The sequence below is a fragment of the Balaenoptera acutorostrata genome, chromosome 1, assembly GCF_949987535.1.
Source record: "Balaenoptera acutorostrata chromosome 1, mBalAcu1.1, whole genome shotgun sequence".
NCBI lineage: Eukaryota > Metazoa > Chordata > Mammalia > Artiodactyla > Balaenopteridae > Balaenoptera > Balaenoptera acutorostrata.
Window position 1 is genome coordinate 9,730,812 of NC_080064.1, and position 20,032 is coordinate 9,750,843.

The window sequence follows — 20,032 nt, forward strand, 5'->3', positions numbered from 1 at the left end:
GAGGGTGTGGAGGAAAGGGAACACTCTTGCACTGTTGGTGGGAATGTAAATTGATACAGCCACTATGGAGAACAGTATGGAGGTTCCTTCAAAAACTACAAATAGAACTACCATACGACCCAGCAATCCCACTACTGGGCATATACCCTGAGAAAACCATAGGTCAAAAAGAGTCATGTACCAAAATGTTCATTGCAGCTCTATTTACAATAGCCAGGACATGGAAGCAACCTAAATGTCCATCGACAGATGAATGGATAAAGAAGATGTGGCACATATATACAATGGAATATTACTCAGCCATAAAAAGAAATGAAATGGAGGTATTTGTAATGAGGTGGATGGAGTTAGAGTCTGTCATACAGAGTGAAGTAAGTCAGAAGGAGAAAAACAAATACAGTATGCTAACACATATATATGGAATCTAAGGGGAAAAAAAAAAAAAAAAGGCCATGAAGAACCTAGTGGCAAGACGGGAATAAAGACACAGACCTACTAGAGAATGGACTTGAGGATATGGGGAGGGGGTGGGGTGAGATGTGACAGGGTAAGAGAGTGTCATGGACATATATACACTACCAAATGTAAAATAGATAGCTAGTGGGAAGCAGCCGCATAGCACAGGGAGATCAGCTCGGTGCTTTGTGACCACCTAGAGGGGTGGGATGGGGAGGGTGGGAGGGAGGGAGATGCAAGAGGGAAGAGAAATGGGAACATATTGTATATGTATAACAGATTCACTTTGTTATAAAGCAGAGCTAACACACTATTGTAAGGCAATTATACTTCAATAAAGATGTTTGAAAAAAAAAAAAAAAACAATTCTTTAAAATATTTCATTACTTGGGAAAGCCTGCTTATCACTTTTCCCTCTGCTTTGGCAAATCACTTCCCTCCTGTGTAGAGAAGCCCTTGTTAAGGATCATTAAAAGCAATTTCTTTTTTTTTTCTTTTTAAAGCCCTAGGTAGTACTTTCTTGGTGACCTTATTTTATTTCCTTAAATCCTAGAGAAACTTTATCTTGTTACATACCAGTGGTTGTTCTGTAGAATTCCATAAGGGCTGCTTGGAGTGTGTCTCTTGTTAAAGTATTTGTAATCAGATAAACTTATCTGTGAAACTTACCTCTCCACATGTACAGTCAAGTTCCACTGATCTAGGCCTGTGTGAAGTGAGTAGTGACTTTCTTCTCCAAAAATCGCTTTACATTTGCCCTTTAATGCATTTGCACGTGTGAGGTTTGTCTAGTATGCATTCCAGTGGTTAAAGGACAGGAAATAGTCCTGAAATCAAAGCTTGCAGAGGGGCTATTTGCCTTTGAGTTCTATGACTCCCGTGTGTTTGGAATTGTTTTACGTAAATCCATGTCTTAATGAGCGCAGGTTTGAATTTTTTACATATGTTTTTCCTTTCATTGTTCTCAACCATAGATTGTGCTTAAACCATGATTTCTAAGTCTTTCAAAAGCTTTGAGTTAATCTCCTCAAGCCACTGATTTATTTAAACCCACTCAGAGAGGATGGAGAGATGAATCAAATGAAAGAGCAACAAATACTCTCTAGAGTTTAAGTAAACTAAGCAAGAGGGAAGGTTTTTAATGTCGAAATGCTTAAATAATAGCATTTACCTAGTAATTTGCCTTGCAAAAAAGAATTGCAAAAAATAAGAACTTTCACTGTTACATGTAATTACTACTCAAGATAACTGTGAAGGCAAACAGTATTATCACCTCGTTTTCAAATGCTGAGAGGTATGCACATATAAAGCAGTACTGGAAGGAAAACAATTCTTCCCCTCCTTCCAGCTTGTTGGTGAGAAGGGAGAGATGAGAACAAACCGACCCTGCAGAAGCCATTTGGATATGTAGCTCTGAGGCTTGGGGGAAGGAACCATGGGAAGTTTAAACGTCAATTATTGAACCATTCTGCTGAAAAAGATTTACCCCGTTAGCAATTAACTGAAGGTACTAAGTATGTAAGAAAAGCGTATATTATTTTCAGTAGAATTACAGAATTAATTTTACTCTGTATTTGCCCTTAATTTTTATGCCCTTGAGCAGAAACATAATATGAATGGCTTACCTATATTTTCCATTTTGTTTTCATTTGCAGTTACTTAGATGAGAAATGTAAACACAGGAGGGGAGACTTCTGGAAAGTACAAACACATTACAATGGCTTTATTCCGTATTGCTGTTAGATGCATTTTCTTAGAGCAATAAGTACCTCCCCTCCAGCAAAGCAGCAATGTATCATATGGCTGAGAGATTTGCTTTTGTTGTATTTGACCTAGATTAAACCACCAGTGATTAGTATCTTGACATTTGCTCTTAAGCCAAAAGATCAAATATGTTCCTGCAAAACTGCTATAGTTTTCAACAGGTACTGAATTATATGTAATATCTCTGCAAATAATTACATGTGGCAGAAAGTATCATGACCCTGTGACCGTTTTGTTTATGGGATCTAGGGGGGTTGGGAGGTACCAAGTGGTATAGAGTCTTTGAAGAGTCCAGGGACTGGGATGGGACTTGCAGGATAGTAGGTACAGTCACCCCCATTCCTGCCTTCTAGTTTTCTTCTGTTTCTTCCCAGGAGTCTGTGCCTTCAGCTTCTCCAACTGGTACTCCCAAACACAGTGTGAGGAAAGTGACAAGCATGGAGGACCTGAAAGGGACCCATTCTGAGGGGCTGTTCATGATGCCTCCTGTTGGAATGAGTCTAGGCAGCCTGAAGAGCGAGTTTGTGCCAAGTACTTCGACCAAGCAGCAAGGGCAGCAAGCCACACCCGCTGTTGGTCAGGTTTCCAGGAGTCCAGGTAAAAGAGGAGAGAGGAGCTGCATGATGAAGGTGGGCAAATGCATGAGACCGTTGGAGGAACCTAAGGGGGGGATGCATCCCGTACAAGCAGATGCCCACAAAGTGGTAGCATGTCTTTAGTGATAATCCGATTTTGATATTGATTTAGAAGGCTTAAGAACGTTAGGATGTAGATTTAACATTGGGTGACTTCTAGAGTAGGGTTAAATTGGTAAGACAGTGTAAATAAAGAGATTTAGATTGTCTGTTAGGACTTATATGTCAAAACAGTTGCCACCAGATGGTGAGTATAACTAGAACAGTTCCCGCATCCTTAGACACATCCTTGCAAGTCACTGTCCTGACACTATCCCTGCAAGTCACTATTTAATTCTAGAAAAAGAAAAAAGAACTCTGAAAAAAATATTAGTGTGAATTAGGTAACAGAAGAAATACTATGAGTGACAGTTTTTGAAAGACATGAACCACCCAGTTATTGGGCTCTTCTCTAGAATTTGACAATTAGCCATTCCAGATGCAAGCCTAATTTTGGCCTTTTGGTTTTCTGGATGGGTGATGGATTGGATAAGTGAGGTGTTGCTCCAAGGAGTGTGGGAAGCAGAATATGATCAGCCCCAAAAATCAGTGGATGAAAATCAGTCCAGTATGGTTGGACTTTGAGAGATGTGGGACGCTAGCTGAGGGAGGCTGCCGAACGTCTTTTGTTAGATAGATGCAAGGAATGGTTAACTCCTTGTGGTACCTTGTAGTCCCAGAGGTGACAGCAAAGTGGTTTATGGTTACATTGCTGATTAAAGGAGATTATTGTAGTGCTCAGCGAAAGACTGGGTGTTGAACACTTACTACGTGCCAGACGTGGCACATTCTTTCATCAGTTTTTGCATTTTATCCTCATGATATAGAGTTTTATTTTATTTTATTTATTTATTTATTTATTTATTTTAAATTTTTATTTATTATTTATTTTTCGCTGTGTTGGGTCTTTGTTTCTTTTCTTTTTATTTATTTATTTATTTTTGGCTGTGTTGGGTCTTTGTTTCTGTGCGAGGGCTTTCTCTAGTTGCGGCAAGTGGGGGCCACTCTTCATCGCGGTGCGCAGGCCTCTCACTGTCGCGGCCTCTCTTGTTGCGGAGCACAGGCTCCAGACACGCAGGCTCAGTAGCTGTGGCTCACGGGCCCAGTTGCTCCGCGGCATGTGGGATCTTCCCAGACCAGGGCTCGAACCCGTGTCCCCTGCATTGGCAGGCAGATTCTCAACAACTGCGCCACCAGGGAAGCCCTAGAGTTTTATTTTTATCCCCATTTTATAGATGAAGAGACAGAGGCTTAGAGAGATTAAGTAACTTGACCATAGTTTTGTAGATGTAGATGGTAAATGGTAGAGTTGGACTATGAATTTAGGCAGTCCGACTCCAGAACCTGCAGTCTTAACCTACATGATATTGCCTACCAGTCTATATATGCATAACAAATGCATACAGCATGGGGTGGGGTGGGGCTGGGTGCACACATAGGGCCGCTCAATACACGTCTTCTGTTGCCGTTGTTGTCCTGGTGACGATGATTAGGAATAAGGCCAATTTTACATATATTTAGAAGCCTATAAGAAGTGATTTAGGATGTTTTATAGAAAGATCTCTTTCCTGACAATATTTCTCCTCCTGATTTGCTGTTTGTTTCTGGAATTCTATATGTGATTAAGATTGGGTTAAGGTAGTGGTTTTCAAACTGCTTCTGTATATCCCTGGGATTCCATGACAACCGTAGGAAACCTCTGAAGCCCTTTCTTTGTTCCCATCCCTTTGCCCCTTCTGCCAGACCAGCTCCACTTTTGTCTACTTCACATATTTATCGATGCAGTAACAAGGCAAGAACTAATTCAATTAGTGCCTGCCTAATCCAGGTGTTAACAATGTTTTGTTCTCCTATATATTAACATGCTATGTTCTCCTGTATAGTAACACGCTATTAAGACATAGTTCCTGCCATCATGTGAATGATATGAGAAAGCCATTAAATAAGCTTTATATTGACAGATTAAGATAATCTTAATCTAAATATTGCCAGATTAAGATAAATGTTATGGGAGAGACAGAATGGTGTAAAGCGAAAGAACAGGACCCAGTTGAGAAGGAGAGAGGAGGGTATGCTGTGGGTAAGACTGTTCAGACAGCAAAGAGCCTGGCACGTGGGGGGAAACAAAGGCCAGTGAGCCCGAGGCTTCATGGGCAAGGTAGAGAAAGGCTTGAGATGACGTTGGAAAAGTAGGCAGTGGGCTTATGCAGGGCTTTACAGGGATTTAGGGGAGTTTCACAGAAAGAACTTTGCATTAAACAAAGCCATCAAAGTATATAAAGGAAGAGAATGTTTTGGTCCCACTTATTTTTTTAAGGATTACTGAGGTATTTTGTGAGCAGAATGGTTTTGTGAGGGCAGACTGGAATTGTGTGGGTATATTGGAGGGGAGTTTATGGTGGTCTAGGCAAGAATGGAGGTGGTTTGGATTAGATCAGTGCTGGTGGAAATGGTTACACGTGATGTTTGTTTGGAAAAAAGAATTTTGCTGCTGGAAAATTTTGTAAACCTTTGGGTAACATTATCTCTACACGAGACCCCTGTGGGATCTCCTTGGGAGGGAGCATATTAAGTACTTTTCTTCAGAAGCCCTTTAGCCTCAGTTAGTGTCTCGGGACAGCAGTGAGACGCTGAGGGGACGTGGCACAGTACGTGCTTGCATGCAGGTGGCGGGCAGGAGATGTCCAACATGCGGAGCATTGTGGACGGAGGTCTTGGTGCCAGAGTGGAGACTTCTGGTCACCCAGCTTTCTGACGCAGGCAGTGCTAAACATTTTCCAAAGACAAAATGAACTTTTCTTGGCTTTCTGGTTTTGTTCTGGGCCAGCCCTTTCCGGGTCCCATTTTCTTCATTGTCTCTCTTTCCTTGGGTCTGTGTAGAAGACCACGTCTGCCTGCTGGATTGCATTGTCGTCGATCTACAAGACATGGACATCTTTGCTGCAGAGAGACACCCACGGGAGTATACTAAGGCCTCGGAAGACAGTAGTGGAGACCTGATCTTCCCCTCCTATTTTGTGCGACAGACAGGAGGAAGCCTCTTGACTGAGCCTTGTAGACTGAAATTGCAGGTGGAAAGGAACTTGGACAAGTGAGTGGTTTATATTCAAATAACTGTCTATTGTAAGTAGAATCGTAATAACTTGGAAATCAGTGCTATTAAGTCTGGAAGGGCATAGGTATTCACTTATTTTTTCATCTGTGTGACAAATATCTATCGAGTCCCTACTATCTGCTAGACATGAGGGCTCCTGTGATGGAAGGAAAAACTTCTGCCGTCATGGAGCTTACATTTTGTTGAGGGATATAGGAAGGTAAGTATATGATTCTAATTTAGTGTTTGATTCAGTGTTATAAACTGTGTTGTAAGATTGTAGTAGGTGCCTTGGAAACAAAGAGGAAGGGACATGAATTTAGCATGGATTTTGATGGGAGTAGTGAGGTAGTGATGGCAGGGAAGGTATTTGGAAGAAGTGACATTGGATTCTATGTTCCAAATACAGTAGATTCTGGACCTGCTATTGCTGTTTACCCTGGAGCTCCATTTAATGAGAATAATTGTTTAGATGCTGTTTTGCCCATTTCACTCTATTAAGCCATCTGAAAGTACTACATAAAAACTGATGAACTGACTCTAATTTACCTTTTAATTGGCTTCAAAACACAAGATGCTTAATATCTGTAGTTTAGAGCATGGCTTCAGTTGTCATTAGTTCCATATCTGGCTGGGAAACTTACTGAAAAGAAACATTCCCGACCCTACCTGAGACCAGCAGAACCTGGCTCTCAGGGCCTAGCCTCAGGTGTATATTAAAAAGGTCCTCTGGTGGCGCTTACGCTCGCCTGGCCCCTGTGCGTGGACTGGGACAGCTGGTTACAGTGTGTGATGCCTTTCAGTTTGGAGCGTTAATTTTGGAGAAAGCAGCAACATTTGCTTCTTAACTTCAGGGAAAGATGAGGCGTGGCTGTAAAGTAATGAAAGAGATTTTCATTTGTAGCATTTTGAAAAGCAGTGTCACTGCTTTTCCAGGGTGTGATTTTAATCCCTCTTTGGCTACTCCCTTTGCAGGTCCTGGGCTTGGGCAAGTCATTTAATATCACTGTTTTGTTTCTCTCTGGATTAATGATACAGTTTAGCCGCTCTCACTGAGATTTTTGTGTTTCATTCTTACTTGTTATTCAAGTGCTCCCTGGCTGGCTTTCAGTTATGGTTGGCATGGGCTGTATTTTATTTTACTGGCCTAGAAGTCTTAAGAGGAGCTTCATTATTTAGAAATCAAACACTGTTTTCTTTTCAAGTAATGCTTTCCAAAAAAAAATGTGCTTTACTACTCTGTTTATCTAAACTTTACCCACTTCCATCAGTGCTTATGTGCAGATAATTATACTCTGTTAGCCCAGATAGAAGGTGATGACTGAACACAAGGTATTCTATCAGCATCTCACACCACAGACATGGGAACCCAGAGGTTCTTGGTAATCCTTTCTAGCTTTTCTTTGTTGATTGCGTGCGTGACTAGTCTTTTTTCACCTTATATGTAGGTTTTTCTCCATAGACAAAGTAGTTTTTTGTATTCCTCTTCCACTTCAAATCCTAACCCTCTACTTTATATACTCAGAGCATAGTGTCTGCAGGATCCACGATGCCCACTTCACCTCTAGGAGGGGAGAGAAAAAGCTCTTCAGTGTTGGGATGAGGTATCTTCCCCCCACCCAGGCATTTTCAACTTCACTCCTGCCCATCTCAGCTGAAATGAGTGACTGATTCAGGTTTTATCCTAATGTCCCGTCTGGGCTCATTATGAAACACTGGTTCTGCCTTTAGTTATCACTAAATGAATAAAGAGCTTGTCACCTTTTCTTTTTCATCAAAATATAGCTGTTGTACAATATTATGTTAATTTCAGGTATACTACATCGTGATCAGACATTTGCACACATTATGAAATGATCACCACTATGAGCGTAGTAACCATCTGTTTCCATACAAAGTTATTACAGTGTTCTTGACCGTATTCCTCATGCTGTATAGCAGCGGTCCCCAACCTTTTTGGCACCAGGGACCAGTTTCGTGGAAGACAGTTTTTCCATGGACTGGGGTAGGGGGCGGTTTTGGGATGATTCAAGTGCATTACATTTATTGTGCACTTTATTTCTATTATTATTACCTTGGAATATATAATGAAATAATTATACAACTCACCATAATGCAGAATCAGTGGGAGCCCTGAGCTTGTTTTCAGTTGCCACTCACTGGTAGGGTTTTTTGTTTTTTTTTCTTATTTATTTATTTATTTATTTATTTATTTTTGGCTGTGTTGGGTCTTCGGTTCGTGCGAGGGCTTTCTCCAGTTGCGGCAAGCGGGGGCCACTCTTCATCGCGGTGCGGGGACCGCTCTTCATCGCGGTGCGCGGGCCTTTCTCTATCGCGGCCCCTCCCGTCGCGGGGCACAGGCTCCAGACGCGCAGGCTCAGCAATTGTGGCTCACGGGCCCAGCTGCTCCGTGGCATGTGGGATCTTCCCAGACCAGGGCTCGAACCCGTGTCCCCTGCATTAGCAGGCAGATTCTCAACCACTGCGCCACCAGGGAAGCCCACTGGTAGGGTTTTGATATGAGTCTGCAAGCAACTGATTTATTATGGTCTCTGTGCAGTCAAACCTCTCTGCTAATGATAATCTGTACTTGCAGCCACTCCCCAGCGCCAGCATCACCGCCTCAGCTCTACCTCAGGTCATCAGGCATTAGATTCTTTTTTTTTGAATTTTATTTTATTTATTTTTTTATACAGCAGGTCCTTATTAGTTATGCATTTTATACATATCAGTGTATACATGTCAATCCCAATCTCCCAGTTCATCACACCACCTCCCCCCCTGCCACTTTCCCCCCTTGGTGTCCATACGTTTGTTCTCTACATCTGTGTCTCAACTTCTGCCCTGCAAACTGGTTCATCTGTACAATTTTTCTAGGTTCCACATATATGCGTTAGTATACGATACTTGTTTTTCTCTTTCTGACTTACTTCACTCTGTATGACAGTCTCTAGATCCCTCCATGTCTCTACAAATGACCCAATTTCGTTCCTTTTTATGGCTGAGTAATATTCCATTGTATATATGTGCCACATCTTCTTTATCCATTCAGCTGTCGATGGGCATTTAGGTTGCTTCCATGACCTGGCTATTGTAAATAGTGCTGCAGTGAACATTGGGGTGCATGTGTCTTTTTGAATTATGGTTTTCTCTGGGTATATGCCCAGTAGTGGGATTGCTGGGTCATATGGTAATTCTAATTTTAGTTTTTTAAGGAACCTCCATACTGTTCTCCATAGTGGCTGTATCAATTTACATCCCCACCAACAGTGCAAGAGGGTTCCCTTTTCTCCGCACCCTCTCCAGCATTTGTTGTTTGTAGATTTTGATGATGCCCATCCTAACTGGTGTGAGGTTATCCCTTATTGTAGTTTTGATTTGCATTTCTCTAGTAGTTAGTGATGTTGAGCATCTTTCCATGTGCTTCTTGGCCATCTGTATGTCTTCTTTGGAAAAATGTCTATTTAGGTCTTCTGCCCATTTTTGGATTGGGTTGTTTGTTTCTTTAATACTGAGGTGCATGAACTGTTTATACATTTTGGAGATTAATCCTTTGTTCATTGATTTGTTTGCAGATATTTTCTCCCATTCTGAGGGTTGTCTTTTCTTCTTGTTTATGGTTTCCTTTGCTGTGCAAAAGCTTTTAAGTTTCATTAAGTCCCATTTGTTTATTGTTGTTTTTATTTCCGTTACTCTAGGAGGTGGATCAAAAAAGATCTTGCTGTGATTTATGTCAGAGTGTTCTTCCTATGTTTTCCTCTAAGAGTTTTATAGTGTCCAGTCTTATGTTTAGGTCTCTAATCCATTTTGAGTTTATTTTTGTGTATGGTGTTAGGGAGTGTTCTAATTTCATTCTTTTACATGTAGCTGTCCAGTTTTCCCAGCACCGCTTATTGAAGAGACTGTCTTTTCTCCATTGTATATCCTGGCCTTCTTTGTCATAGGTTAGTTGACCACAGGTGCGTGGGTTTATCTCTGGGCTTTCTGTCCTGTTCCATTGATCTATATTTCTGTTTTTGTGCCAGTACCATATTGTCTTGATTACTGTAGCTTTGTGGTATAGTCTGAAGTCGGGGAGTCTGATTCCTCCAGCTCCGTTTTTTCCCCTCAAGACTGCTTTGGCTATTCAGGGTCTTTTGTGTCTCCATACAAATTTTAAGATTTTTTGTTCTAGTTCCGTAAAAAATGCCATTGGTAATTTGATAGGGATTGCATTGAATCTGTAGATTGCTTTGGGTAGTAGAGTCATTTTCACAATATTGATTCTTCCAATCCAAGAACATGGTATATCTCTCCATCTGTTGGTATCATCTTTAATTTCTTTCATCAGTGTCTTACAGTTTTCTGCATACAGGTCTTTTGTCTCATTAGGTAGGTTTATTCCTAGGTATTTTATTCTTTTTGTTGCAGTGGTAAATGGGAGTGTTTCCTTAATTTCTCTTTCAGAGTTTTCATCATAAGTGTATAGGAATGCAAGAGATTTCTGTGCATTAATTTTGTATCCTGCTACTTTATCAGATTCATTGATTAGCTCTAGTAGTTTTCTGGTGGCATCTTTAGGATTCTCTATGTATAGTATCATGTCATCTGCAAACAGTGACAGTTCTACTTGTTCTTTTCTGATTTCTTTTTCTTCTCTGATTGCCGTGGCTAGGACTTCCAAAACTATGTTGAATAATAGTGGTGAGAGTGGACATCCTTGTCTTGTTCCTGGTCTTAGAGGAAATGCTTTCAGTTTTTCACCATTGAGAATGATGTTTGCTGTGGGTTTGTCGTATATGGCCTTTATTATGTTGAGGTAGGTTCCCTCTGTGCGCACTTTCTGGAGAGTTTTTATCATAAATGGGTATTGAATTTTGTCGAAAGCTTTCTCTGCATCTATTGAGATGATCATATGGTTTTTTTTTTTTTTTTTTTTGATCATATGGTTTTTATTCTTCAATTTGTTAGCATGGTGTATCACATTGATTGATTTGTGTATATTTAAGAATCCTTGCATCCCTGGGATAAATCCCACTTGATCATAGTGTATGATCCTTTTAATGTTTTGTTGGATTCTCTTTGCTAGTATTTTGTTGAGTATTTTTGCATCTATATTCATCAGTGATATTGGTCTGTAATTATCTTTTTTTGTAATATCTTTTTCTGGTTTTGGTATCAGGGTGATGGTGGCCTCATAGAAGGAGTTTGGGAGTGTTCCTTCCTCTGCAAGTTTTTGGAAGAGTTTGAGAAGGATGGGTTTTAGCTCTTCTCTAAATGTTTGATAGAATTCGCCTGTGAAGCCATCTGGTCCTGGGCTTTGGTTTGTTGGAAGATTTTTAATCACAGTGTCAATTTCAGTGCTTGTGATTGATCTGTTCATATTTTCTATTTCTTCCTGGTTCAGTCTTGGAAGGTTATACCTTTCTAAAAATTTGTCCGTTTCTTCCAGGTTGTCCATTTTAGATTCTCATAAGGAGCGCGCAACCTAGATCCCTCGCGTGCACAGTTCACAGTAGGGTTCATGCTCCTGTGAGAATCTAATGCCGCAGCTGATGTGACAGGAGGTGGAGCTCAGGTGGTAATGCGAGCGATGGGGAGCGGCTGTAAATGCAGATGAAGCTTCGCTCGCTCACCCACCGCTCACCTCCTGCTGTGCAGCCCGGTTCCTAACAGGCCGTGGACCGGTACCGGTCTGTGGCCCAGGGGTTGGGGACCCCTGCTGTATCGTATATCCCCATGACTTGTTTATTTTATAGCTGGAGGTTTGTACCACTTTACCCCCTTCACCTGTGTTTGCCCCAGCCCCCACGCCTCTGTTCTTTGTACCTGTGAGTGTGTTTCCCTTCTGTTTTGTCATCTTTTTTTTTTATTGCTTTCCCAGCTATAATGTTTAAACTATTTCTGAGTCTCATGAGATTTTTCTTTATTAACAGATTACTTAGTTAGCTCATGTTAGACTTGGGGACTTTGTAAATGTATATTTTGGGAGAAAAGTGGCCTTTTGTAGCTGAAGCATGACACTCAGTTATACTACTAACTTGCTTCACGTGGACCCACATGAAATTTTTGTCATTGGAAGTTAGAAATTAATTGGTTGATAATGTAGGTGGGTACATGTTAGCACTTATATTTGGGTGTGAGCTATGTCAACATTAAGTTAGTGATTTGTTTGTGAAAGTGACCTTTTTTCTTTTTTAATAGAGAAATAAGTCATACTGTGCCAGATATATCTATCCATGGCAATCTCTCCTCAGTCCACTGCTCTCTGGATTTGTACAAATACAAGCTGATCCGGGGTTTATTGGAGAACAACCTTGGAGAGCCCATAGAGGAATTCATGCGGCCTTATGATTTACAAGACCCAAGGATTCATGTGAGTGTGATGTTAGGTTCTTCAGTAACTCTCGTGGTCTCAGCTGATGGTCATCCTGTGTATCTGTTCCTCGAAGTCACCGGGGGAAAGAAGATGGAACCACGAGTAAATTAGACTTCATGACATTGACCCCATTTTTAGATTGGCATCGACTATGAATTGATCAGCTTTTTCCTTTTCCAGACTGTTCTGAGCGGAGAAGTGTACACGTGCATGTGTTTCCTCATTGATATGGTAAATGTAAGTCTGGAGCTGAAAGATCCAAAAGGAAAAGAAGGTGCTGGGTCCTTAGCCAGGTATGGCTTTAATTATACTGTTTTACTGTTAGTAATGGTGATACAAATAATGCACACATTGTGCTCTGACATAGAACAGAGGTTGCAGAGTGGTGGTTCACAGCTAAATGTGGTCTGCCTGCAAGATGCTTTTTGTTGGTCTGCACAGTGCTTTTTAAAAGGTTAAATTCATCAGTCTCTATCAGTCAAGATAGCTGAGGTTAGGCTGTAGTAACAGGCACTCCAAAATACCAGTGACTTAGAACAGTGACAATGTTTTTTCTCCTCGTGTTTCATGTCTGTTATGGGTCTTGGGCTGCTCTGCTCACTCTAGTTACTCTGACTGACAGCAGCCTGCTGTGCCAGCAAGAAAAACAATAGCCCTGGAGGGGTCTTGAATGGCAGTGGAATCCCTGGTAAACCCCGTGGGGCTAGAACGTGGTCCCACAGGAGCACAAAGGAGTCAGGAAGTAGTTTTGCTGTGTGTCTGCATGGGGGGAGCCCCAGAGCTATTTGGAGCAGCAGTGATGACTGACTAACTGGCCAACATTTGAAAACTGGGGAATTGCACATAAAAAGTTTGGATTTCAGCTTTTGAAAAATTAGAAGCTTTGGCAATACTGGGCCCGTGTTCTCAATTGGAAGCATCTGGAAACTGAGTAACAACTTGGGCAGCCTTTAGATAAGGCATGTGCTTACCCAGCAGTTCACTAATTTATGTCATTTTCTTGGTTAGTGTAGGCCAGGAATTTGCGATTACTGGTATAAAACCCTCAAGAGTGCATTGTATTTTCACACTTGATAATCTTTTCATTTTCATCTCTTGACAGCCATGTAAAGTTGAGCAGATATTACTCCTGTTTTCCAGATAGAGTTTTTGACTAGTGTAAGATCAATCATATGGCTGGAAAAGTGGTTCAGTATTTGAAAACAGGACTTCAAGTCTAGTAATTTTTCCATGGAAGCACTCTATCTTCTATTTTGTATTTCCCTTAAAAATTCATTCAGGCCTGTATCTAATTCAGCTGATCAGAACATGGTATGGTGGAGCTGGGGTCCCAGATTGATTATCTTGTGAGCCAGCAGTTTTTTCTGATGACTGGTTATGCCCTTGGTTTTTTTTCCAATGTGGAGTAATTCTGTATGGATTGCCCATTGCAGCTTTCTCTGTTATTAAAACAGTGGCAGTTCCAGATGCATTTTCTGTTGATGCATCAGCTGCATTATTTCTCTGTATGAAAAGTATTATTTGTTGTGGCATTTCCCAGTAAACTTTAGCGGTCTTATGTAAAAATTCAGCAGATTCTGGAGAGAGAATCCTCCACACAGGCTAGGAGTTGACAGATGAAGGACTAAAGGGACCCTCATTATCCCTTGGGGATTATTACAAATACATAGTCTTACTAAACTTAGGTGAGAAATGAGAATGCTAGTGAACCAAGTATGTAATAAATACGTGGTATTGTTTTTCCTCACGAAGTTCCTGTGGACAAGAGCATCTCCTTGGAAATAGAAAGTGAGATACAAGGCAAAGTGACACTAAATCCATTTTGTGGACACTGTTAAAAATCAGTGACAGATCTCAGAGTGAAAGTTATTCTTCTTCATAGAACTTAGGCATATTTATGATTTTGTTCTTTTATCTTAAATGTACATACTTTTGTAAAATGGAAGCGTTCAACATCTTGTCTGCTTTCTCCCTTAGATTTGACTTCAAGAAATGTAAACTGCTCTATGAGAGCTTTTCCAACCAAACGAAGTCCGTTAACTTGGTTTCGCATTCCATGATGGCTTTTGACACCCGCTATGCTGGGCAGAAGACCAGTCCTGGCATGACAAACGTATTCACCTGTATCTTTCAGCCCTCTAAGAACAGCAGCACTACCCAAGGATCCATTCAGATCGAACTGCATTTCAGGTAGGAGATCCAGACCCTGACTTTGCCTTTCTTTATCAAGACATTTCCTTCTGTGGACATTGGGCCAAGACCACGTCGGCTTTAGAACATCAGAGGAGCAAGGAATCAGTGAGAAGATAAATAGATAATGGCTTATCAGTGTAGCATACTGTATATTAATATTCCTGTAACCATGCAGTTTCATTTATTGGCCAAAAGATGTCTCTGTTGCCTTAAAAATAAAGTTGTTTAGAATTAAACCAGATTCTTAAAATTAACAAGCTGTAGACTGTTTTAATATGTAAAGTGACTTGGGGAAGGAAGAAATTGTGCTTATATAAGGGGAAAATAAAAGTCTTTTGGTCTATAGAAGTTGTAGAAGGGAAAGTGGTTTTGACTTGCATTATTGATTTGTCTATGCAAGTCTTAATGACTGACTTCTCCATGTAAAAAGAGCTTTAGCCTCTTTGAACTAGATTATGTTTTTCTTCCTGGTATTATGGGAGGCAGTGTTGTGTGTAAAAAGAGCACATGTTTGGGGATCATATAGAGCTGGGCTCAAACCTCGATCTACCACTTTCTAGTAATGCATCCAAGGACAAGTTCCTTAATCTCTTTCAGCTGCATTTTCATCTTCTATAAAATAGGAAAGAATAACTGTACCCACCTCATCCACTTCATGCATAGGGTGGAGGTAATACTTAAGATATTCTGGCATACTGCTTGGGACAGAGGGGAGCTGTTTTGATGATTCCTGATGTAGCTTGTGTTATTTTATGACACACTACTGTAAGATTTTATGACTAGGTGGGCTTAGACTGGAAAACTGAAAAATTAGGTCTGATCGATAGAGATTCAAAAGGAGACCTTTGGAACTGAATGTCGGTTTCATTCTCTTAGTGCTTAATGTTATCAGATAAGTTGTAAATATAAACCAGTAAGTAAGAAGGCTGGGAAAAACTTCTTGGTCAGGCAAAAAAGGAAAAAAAAATTATCAAGATTGTTCTTACATTTGTATGTTTAAATATGTCTGACATTTCATTGTGCTGTTCAGTGAATTCCTCGGGGTTGAGTTTTTTTTTAGGGAGGGGTCGTGATCTCCATATGCCTTTAGGAAGTCTAGCAAAGCAGATATTCAAACTTTTACATGAACTTTAAAAAAGTTCAGTAATAGGAATGCTAGTTGCCTCTTACTGAGCCGTACCATGGGCCAGGCACTTTACCCACCTTTAACTTAATTCTCACAAGTCTGTCCAGTGGGTGACTTCTTCCCTGTTTTACGGATACCAATATAGAAGCTTGGAGGGGGTTAGATAACTCTTCTAAGATCACACAGCCAGTGAGTGAAGTAGTCAGAACTCAGACTTGGGCCTCTGATTTCAAATCCCATGTCTTTTCTAACAGTTGTCAGGCCTACCACATTTTAGTGATTGGCCTGACTGTAGTCAGATGATAAGCTGGTTGTGATTTGCAGTTCCTTTGTTTGAAGATGATGTTTATTTGAACAGGAGGCTTGCATGTATTGCTCTTTGGCCTATCTGCAGAAACAATTTCTTTTTGGGTTTGCTTTGTTGTTGATCTGGCTTCCTAAATGTCATCTAGTTGTCCCACTTATCATATTTTTAATGTAGAAGGAGCCTTAAAATATTAATATATACTAAAGGTGTATAATTTCTTGGAGGCTAATAATAAAGTCCTACACCTTGGCTCTTGCTAACAGAAATACCATTGTTAGTGAGAGGGTTAAAATGTTCTCTTGATTGGAACTTTTGAACGCCTTCTGTGTCTCAAGAAGAATTGCTCTTCTGTTGGGAATTTGTGTGTCAAATATAAATCACTTCACAGTGTTTAAAGGCTTGAAATATTTTCCAGAAAAGGGATCAGACACACTTTGACTTTCCAGTTAGTTCATAGCTCTGACGGTCTGTGTTCAAAATGGGGTGGAAAAATTTTACTGAGGGCAACATTTTTTCTCTATTACAAAAGGGTAGAGTGTTTCTGTGAAAAATGCTGTGTCTGTATGAAGGAGACATGCAGCATTGTGCCCTTTTTCTAGAGGCAGTGAGCCAGGTTTAGGAGAAATAAGAGCCTAGAGAAGCCAGCCTTAAAAAATATCTCCAAATCAGCTTTTCCTGAATAGAAGCCCCTTTTAGGACTGGGAAGCAGGTAATGTGAAGCAGAGCCCCAGAAGCGATTTTGGGCTCATAGAACAAAGTTCTACCCAGAAAACTCTATAGGGGTGTCCCTAGCCCATCTTTCTTCTGTCTTACCCATCTCTGCCTACTGGTATACTAACAGGGCCTGGATAAGCCCCTGACCACACCATGGTTTGAGGCCAGGCCTGAGAGTCCTCCTTGGACTATAATTCTATATTTCACCTCAAATATAGAATTTGGGGTAATGAGGGCAACAAAACTAATACTCTCTCCCCTTCTCCTGCATCTCTACTTCTAGGGCGCTTGGGGTTACACCCACAGTAAATGTCATTTTATTTGTCTGCCCTCTTTGGCTAAAAGATCTGGGCTTTCAGGCCGGTTCCAGCTAGAAAAACCGTTTCATACTAGTATGTAAATTGGATGTTTATAAAGAAGTGATCCTAGACATCAAAGAAAGAGTGCCTCATTGATTTTCTAGAAACAGCCTGTAGGGAAGGGAACTGATATTTTTCGAACCTGTTATGTGCCCGGCGCTTTATCTCTTACAGTGTTATTACTTCTCATTTTATAAGTGGGGAAGCAGGCTCAGAGAAGGTAGGTGGCTTACCCAAGATAACACAGCTTATAACTGACAAGATTTAAGCCTGTGCTCTTCCTACTACACCGACATTTCTCAGCCTCAGCGCCGGTGACATTGTGGGTTAGAACATTCCGTGTTGTGGAGCCTCTCCTGCACGTTGTGGGATGTTTAGCCTCGTTCCTGACTTCTGCCCACCAGATGCCTAGATGCCTGCAGGAACCCCTTCAGTTGTGGCAAAAATGTCTCCAGGGGACAGAATCACCCCTGGTTAGGAACTGCTGGATGACATGCACTCTATTGCTTTCTTACAGCGTATTCCTTTTTGTTGAAGAATCTGATTGACTTCTGAAAACATACACTGAATATTTTATTAAACCTGGATTCAGAGTTTATTGATACTCAAAGTTCAGTTTAGAAAATGCTGGAGTACCACCTGCCCCAATTGAGTCACATATTTGCAAGTTAATGAAATATCATATTTCTCTTTTCCTATTTTATTTTTATGATCTTCCTTCTTGTAGGTCTACAAAGGATTCCTCCTGTTTCACAGTAGTTCTCAACAATCTCCGTGTGTTTCTCATATTTGACTGGCTGCTGTTAGTGCATGATTTTCTCCACACCCCCAGTGATATTAAGAAGCAAACTAAAGTTACTCCTTCGCGTCACCGTAACTCTAGCAGCGAATCTGCTGTAATTCCCAAAACCGTGAAAAGTGGAGTAGTTACCAAGCGGTCTTCCCTTCCTCTGTCTACTGAAAGGCACCTGGAGGTCAAGGTCAATGTAACAGGTAAGTATATGTAGTTGTGAGTCACTGATTTTCTTAGTTTGGATATTAGGCTCCATGTGTGTCTTACAGGATGACTTTTCTGTTGCCTCTGTATTTTGACACGAGCACTCTTACACATTTGCATCCTTTGCACACCAACAGGTGTCAAAGTTCCTGACCTCCATTTTCAGGTGGGATTGCCTGGTCCACACTGAGCTGGCCCACACTGGGCTTCAGGATCTAGTCCCTCTCCTCTGCCGCCCTAATGCATATGCCTGGCCTGAGTACCCACCTGGGCAGTGGTCTTTTTTCCCAGTGTTAAATCAGGCTTCAATTTTCTGTTTGATATCTAGGGCCCCAGCAGATGTACCTTACGGAGTTTAAGCAAAGGTGGTATGTGAAAATCTCAGTTTAGAAGATAAATAAGTGAGGGGATTGTTACTTTCTTTACAAAAAGAATATTTTCCTTTACAAACAGATTTACTACAGTTTTTGTTAACTAGTAGACTCTTACAGTACATCTGTACATATGTGTGTATTTATCGTTATGTTTGTGATATACCCTGTCTACTGCTCAGTGGTTTGGAAGAAGCTGGAGAGCACACTGCACTTGAAGTGGATTTAGTTTCAAAAGTTCAATTTATACATGTTTTTTAATGGAAACGAAAAGTAAATTTGCCATGTACAGATGAATAGAAAACTGTCTGTATCTACTAATTTAAAAAAGTCTACATTAAATTAGTCCACATTCTTTGTAAACAACTTAAACAGCTACATAGATGACCTAGTGCTTTATGCTGCCTAACCAACATTAGTATCTGAATCTACTTCCTGGGATTTTTAAAACAGGTCGTCATTTGGCGAGGGAGCTTCTGAATGTCTGTTCTGCCTCCCAGGAGACCTAGTTTAAAACTATATGCTAAAGAGAGAAACTGCATCCCTGTCTTTTCTGCCTGTGCAGTGCTCTGTCAGCTCAGCTGTGGCTGGCCAGATACAGAGAACTAGTTCGGGGTGGAAGTGAAGCAGAGTGTCGGCAGGCATCCTGCAGAACAGATCTTTCTGGCCAATGTGTCAGCCCCCAACCCAGTAAATGTGCTGCCTGGTTTGCGACAGCCTGCTGCTTTCCACTTCACAGCTTTGGCTTAGTTGACAATGCCGTCCTTTCCAGGCACAGAGTTTGTGGTCGTTGAAGATGTGTCCTGCTTCGATACCAACGCCATTATTCTCAAAGGCACCACAGTGCTCACCTATAAGCCCCGGTTTGTCGATCGGCCCTTTTCAGGAAGTTTGTTTGGCATTGAGGTAAGAAGTCTGTGTGTTGATTGAACCACTAAATGTTTGGCTCAAGAGAAAAGCATCTGGAGGAGAATTTTACCTTCTAAACTTTCATTCAGGGAAATAATTAATGGGATTGGAGGGCCCTTGTCCTCTTCTCTTCATTTTCTCCTCAGATCTACCAGGTTATTCTAATGTGTGAATTCAGCCCCCCAGGCTTTGAATGTGTGCAGGGACTTTTACCTCTTTCTCTCTCACCCTCCCTTCCTCAGAAAGTTCGAGGGAACTCTTCTAGTCCCCATTACCCCGCCGGGCTCCTTGTCGTGTCCTCTAGTTCTGCAGGTCTAGGCCCTGGCGAATTGTGAAGGTGAGGAAGGGGTCCTTGTTTCTCCTGTATCCCCTTCCCCACGTTGAGTGCTTGTCCCTCCGAAGACCTAGGGCTTTATGGTCATGGAAGCTTGTCTATAAAAGTGTTAAGGACTTTCTCTGTTATCCTTCTGGGAATATCTGATCTATAAAAGGGTGCGTCTAGAGAGTCAGGCCTGACCTAAAGGACTGAGTCTCTAATAGGGGTGCTTGTGGCTCTGATCTGATCTCACGAAGGAGCTAATTTGCACTGGGATGGCTTTTGTAGCCAGAAAATTACATTATATACAATGTTAAGCAAAAACTGCTCTGCCTCTTTTTAAGCCAGGATGTGTGGAGACAGAAGGAGAAACTAGGTAGATTATTATCTCTGT

At 41.2% G+C, this 20,032-nt stretch overlaps 1 protein-coding gene across 8 annotated transcripts in view; it reads left to right on the plus strand.

Moving 5' to 3' along the window:
* The window catches only part of VPS13D (vacuolar protein sorting 13 homolog D), a 246,652-nt gene that overhangs the window by 59,610 nt on the left and 167,010 nt on the right, over positions 1-20,032 (plus strand). For all 8 annotated transcript variants that reach the window (XM_057535232.1, XM_057535241.1, XM_057535246.1 and 5 more), the window contains exons 26-32: positions 2,595-2,817; positions 5,775-5,985; positions 12,172-12,343; positions 12,527-12,639; positions 14,324-14,536; positions 17,773-18,038; positions 19,186-19,319. In XM_057535232.1, coding sequence (XP_057391215.1) covers positions 2,595-2,817; positions 5,775-5,985; positions 12,172-12,343; positions 12,527-12,639; positions 14,324-14,536; positions 17,773-18,038; positions 19,186-19,319 — 1,332 coding nt within the window. The remainder of the gene's footprint in view (positions 1-2,594; positions 2,818-5,774; positions 5,986-12,171; positions 12,344-12,526; positions 12,640-14,323; positions 14,537-17,772; positions 18,039-19,185; positions 19,320-20,032) is intronic.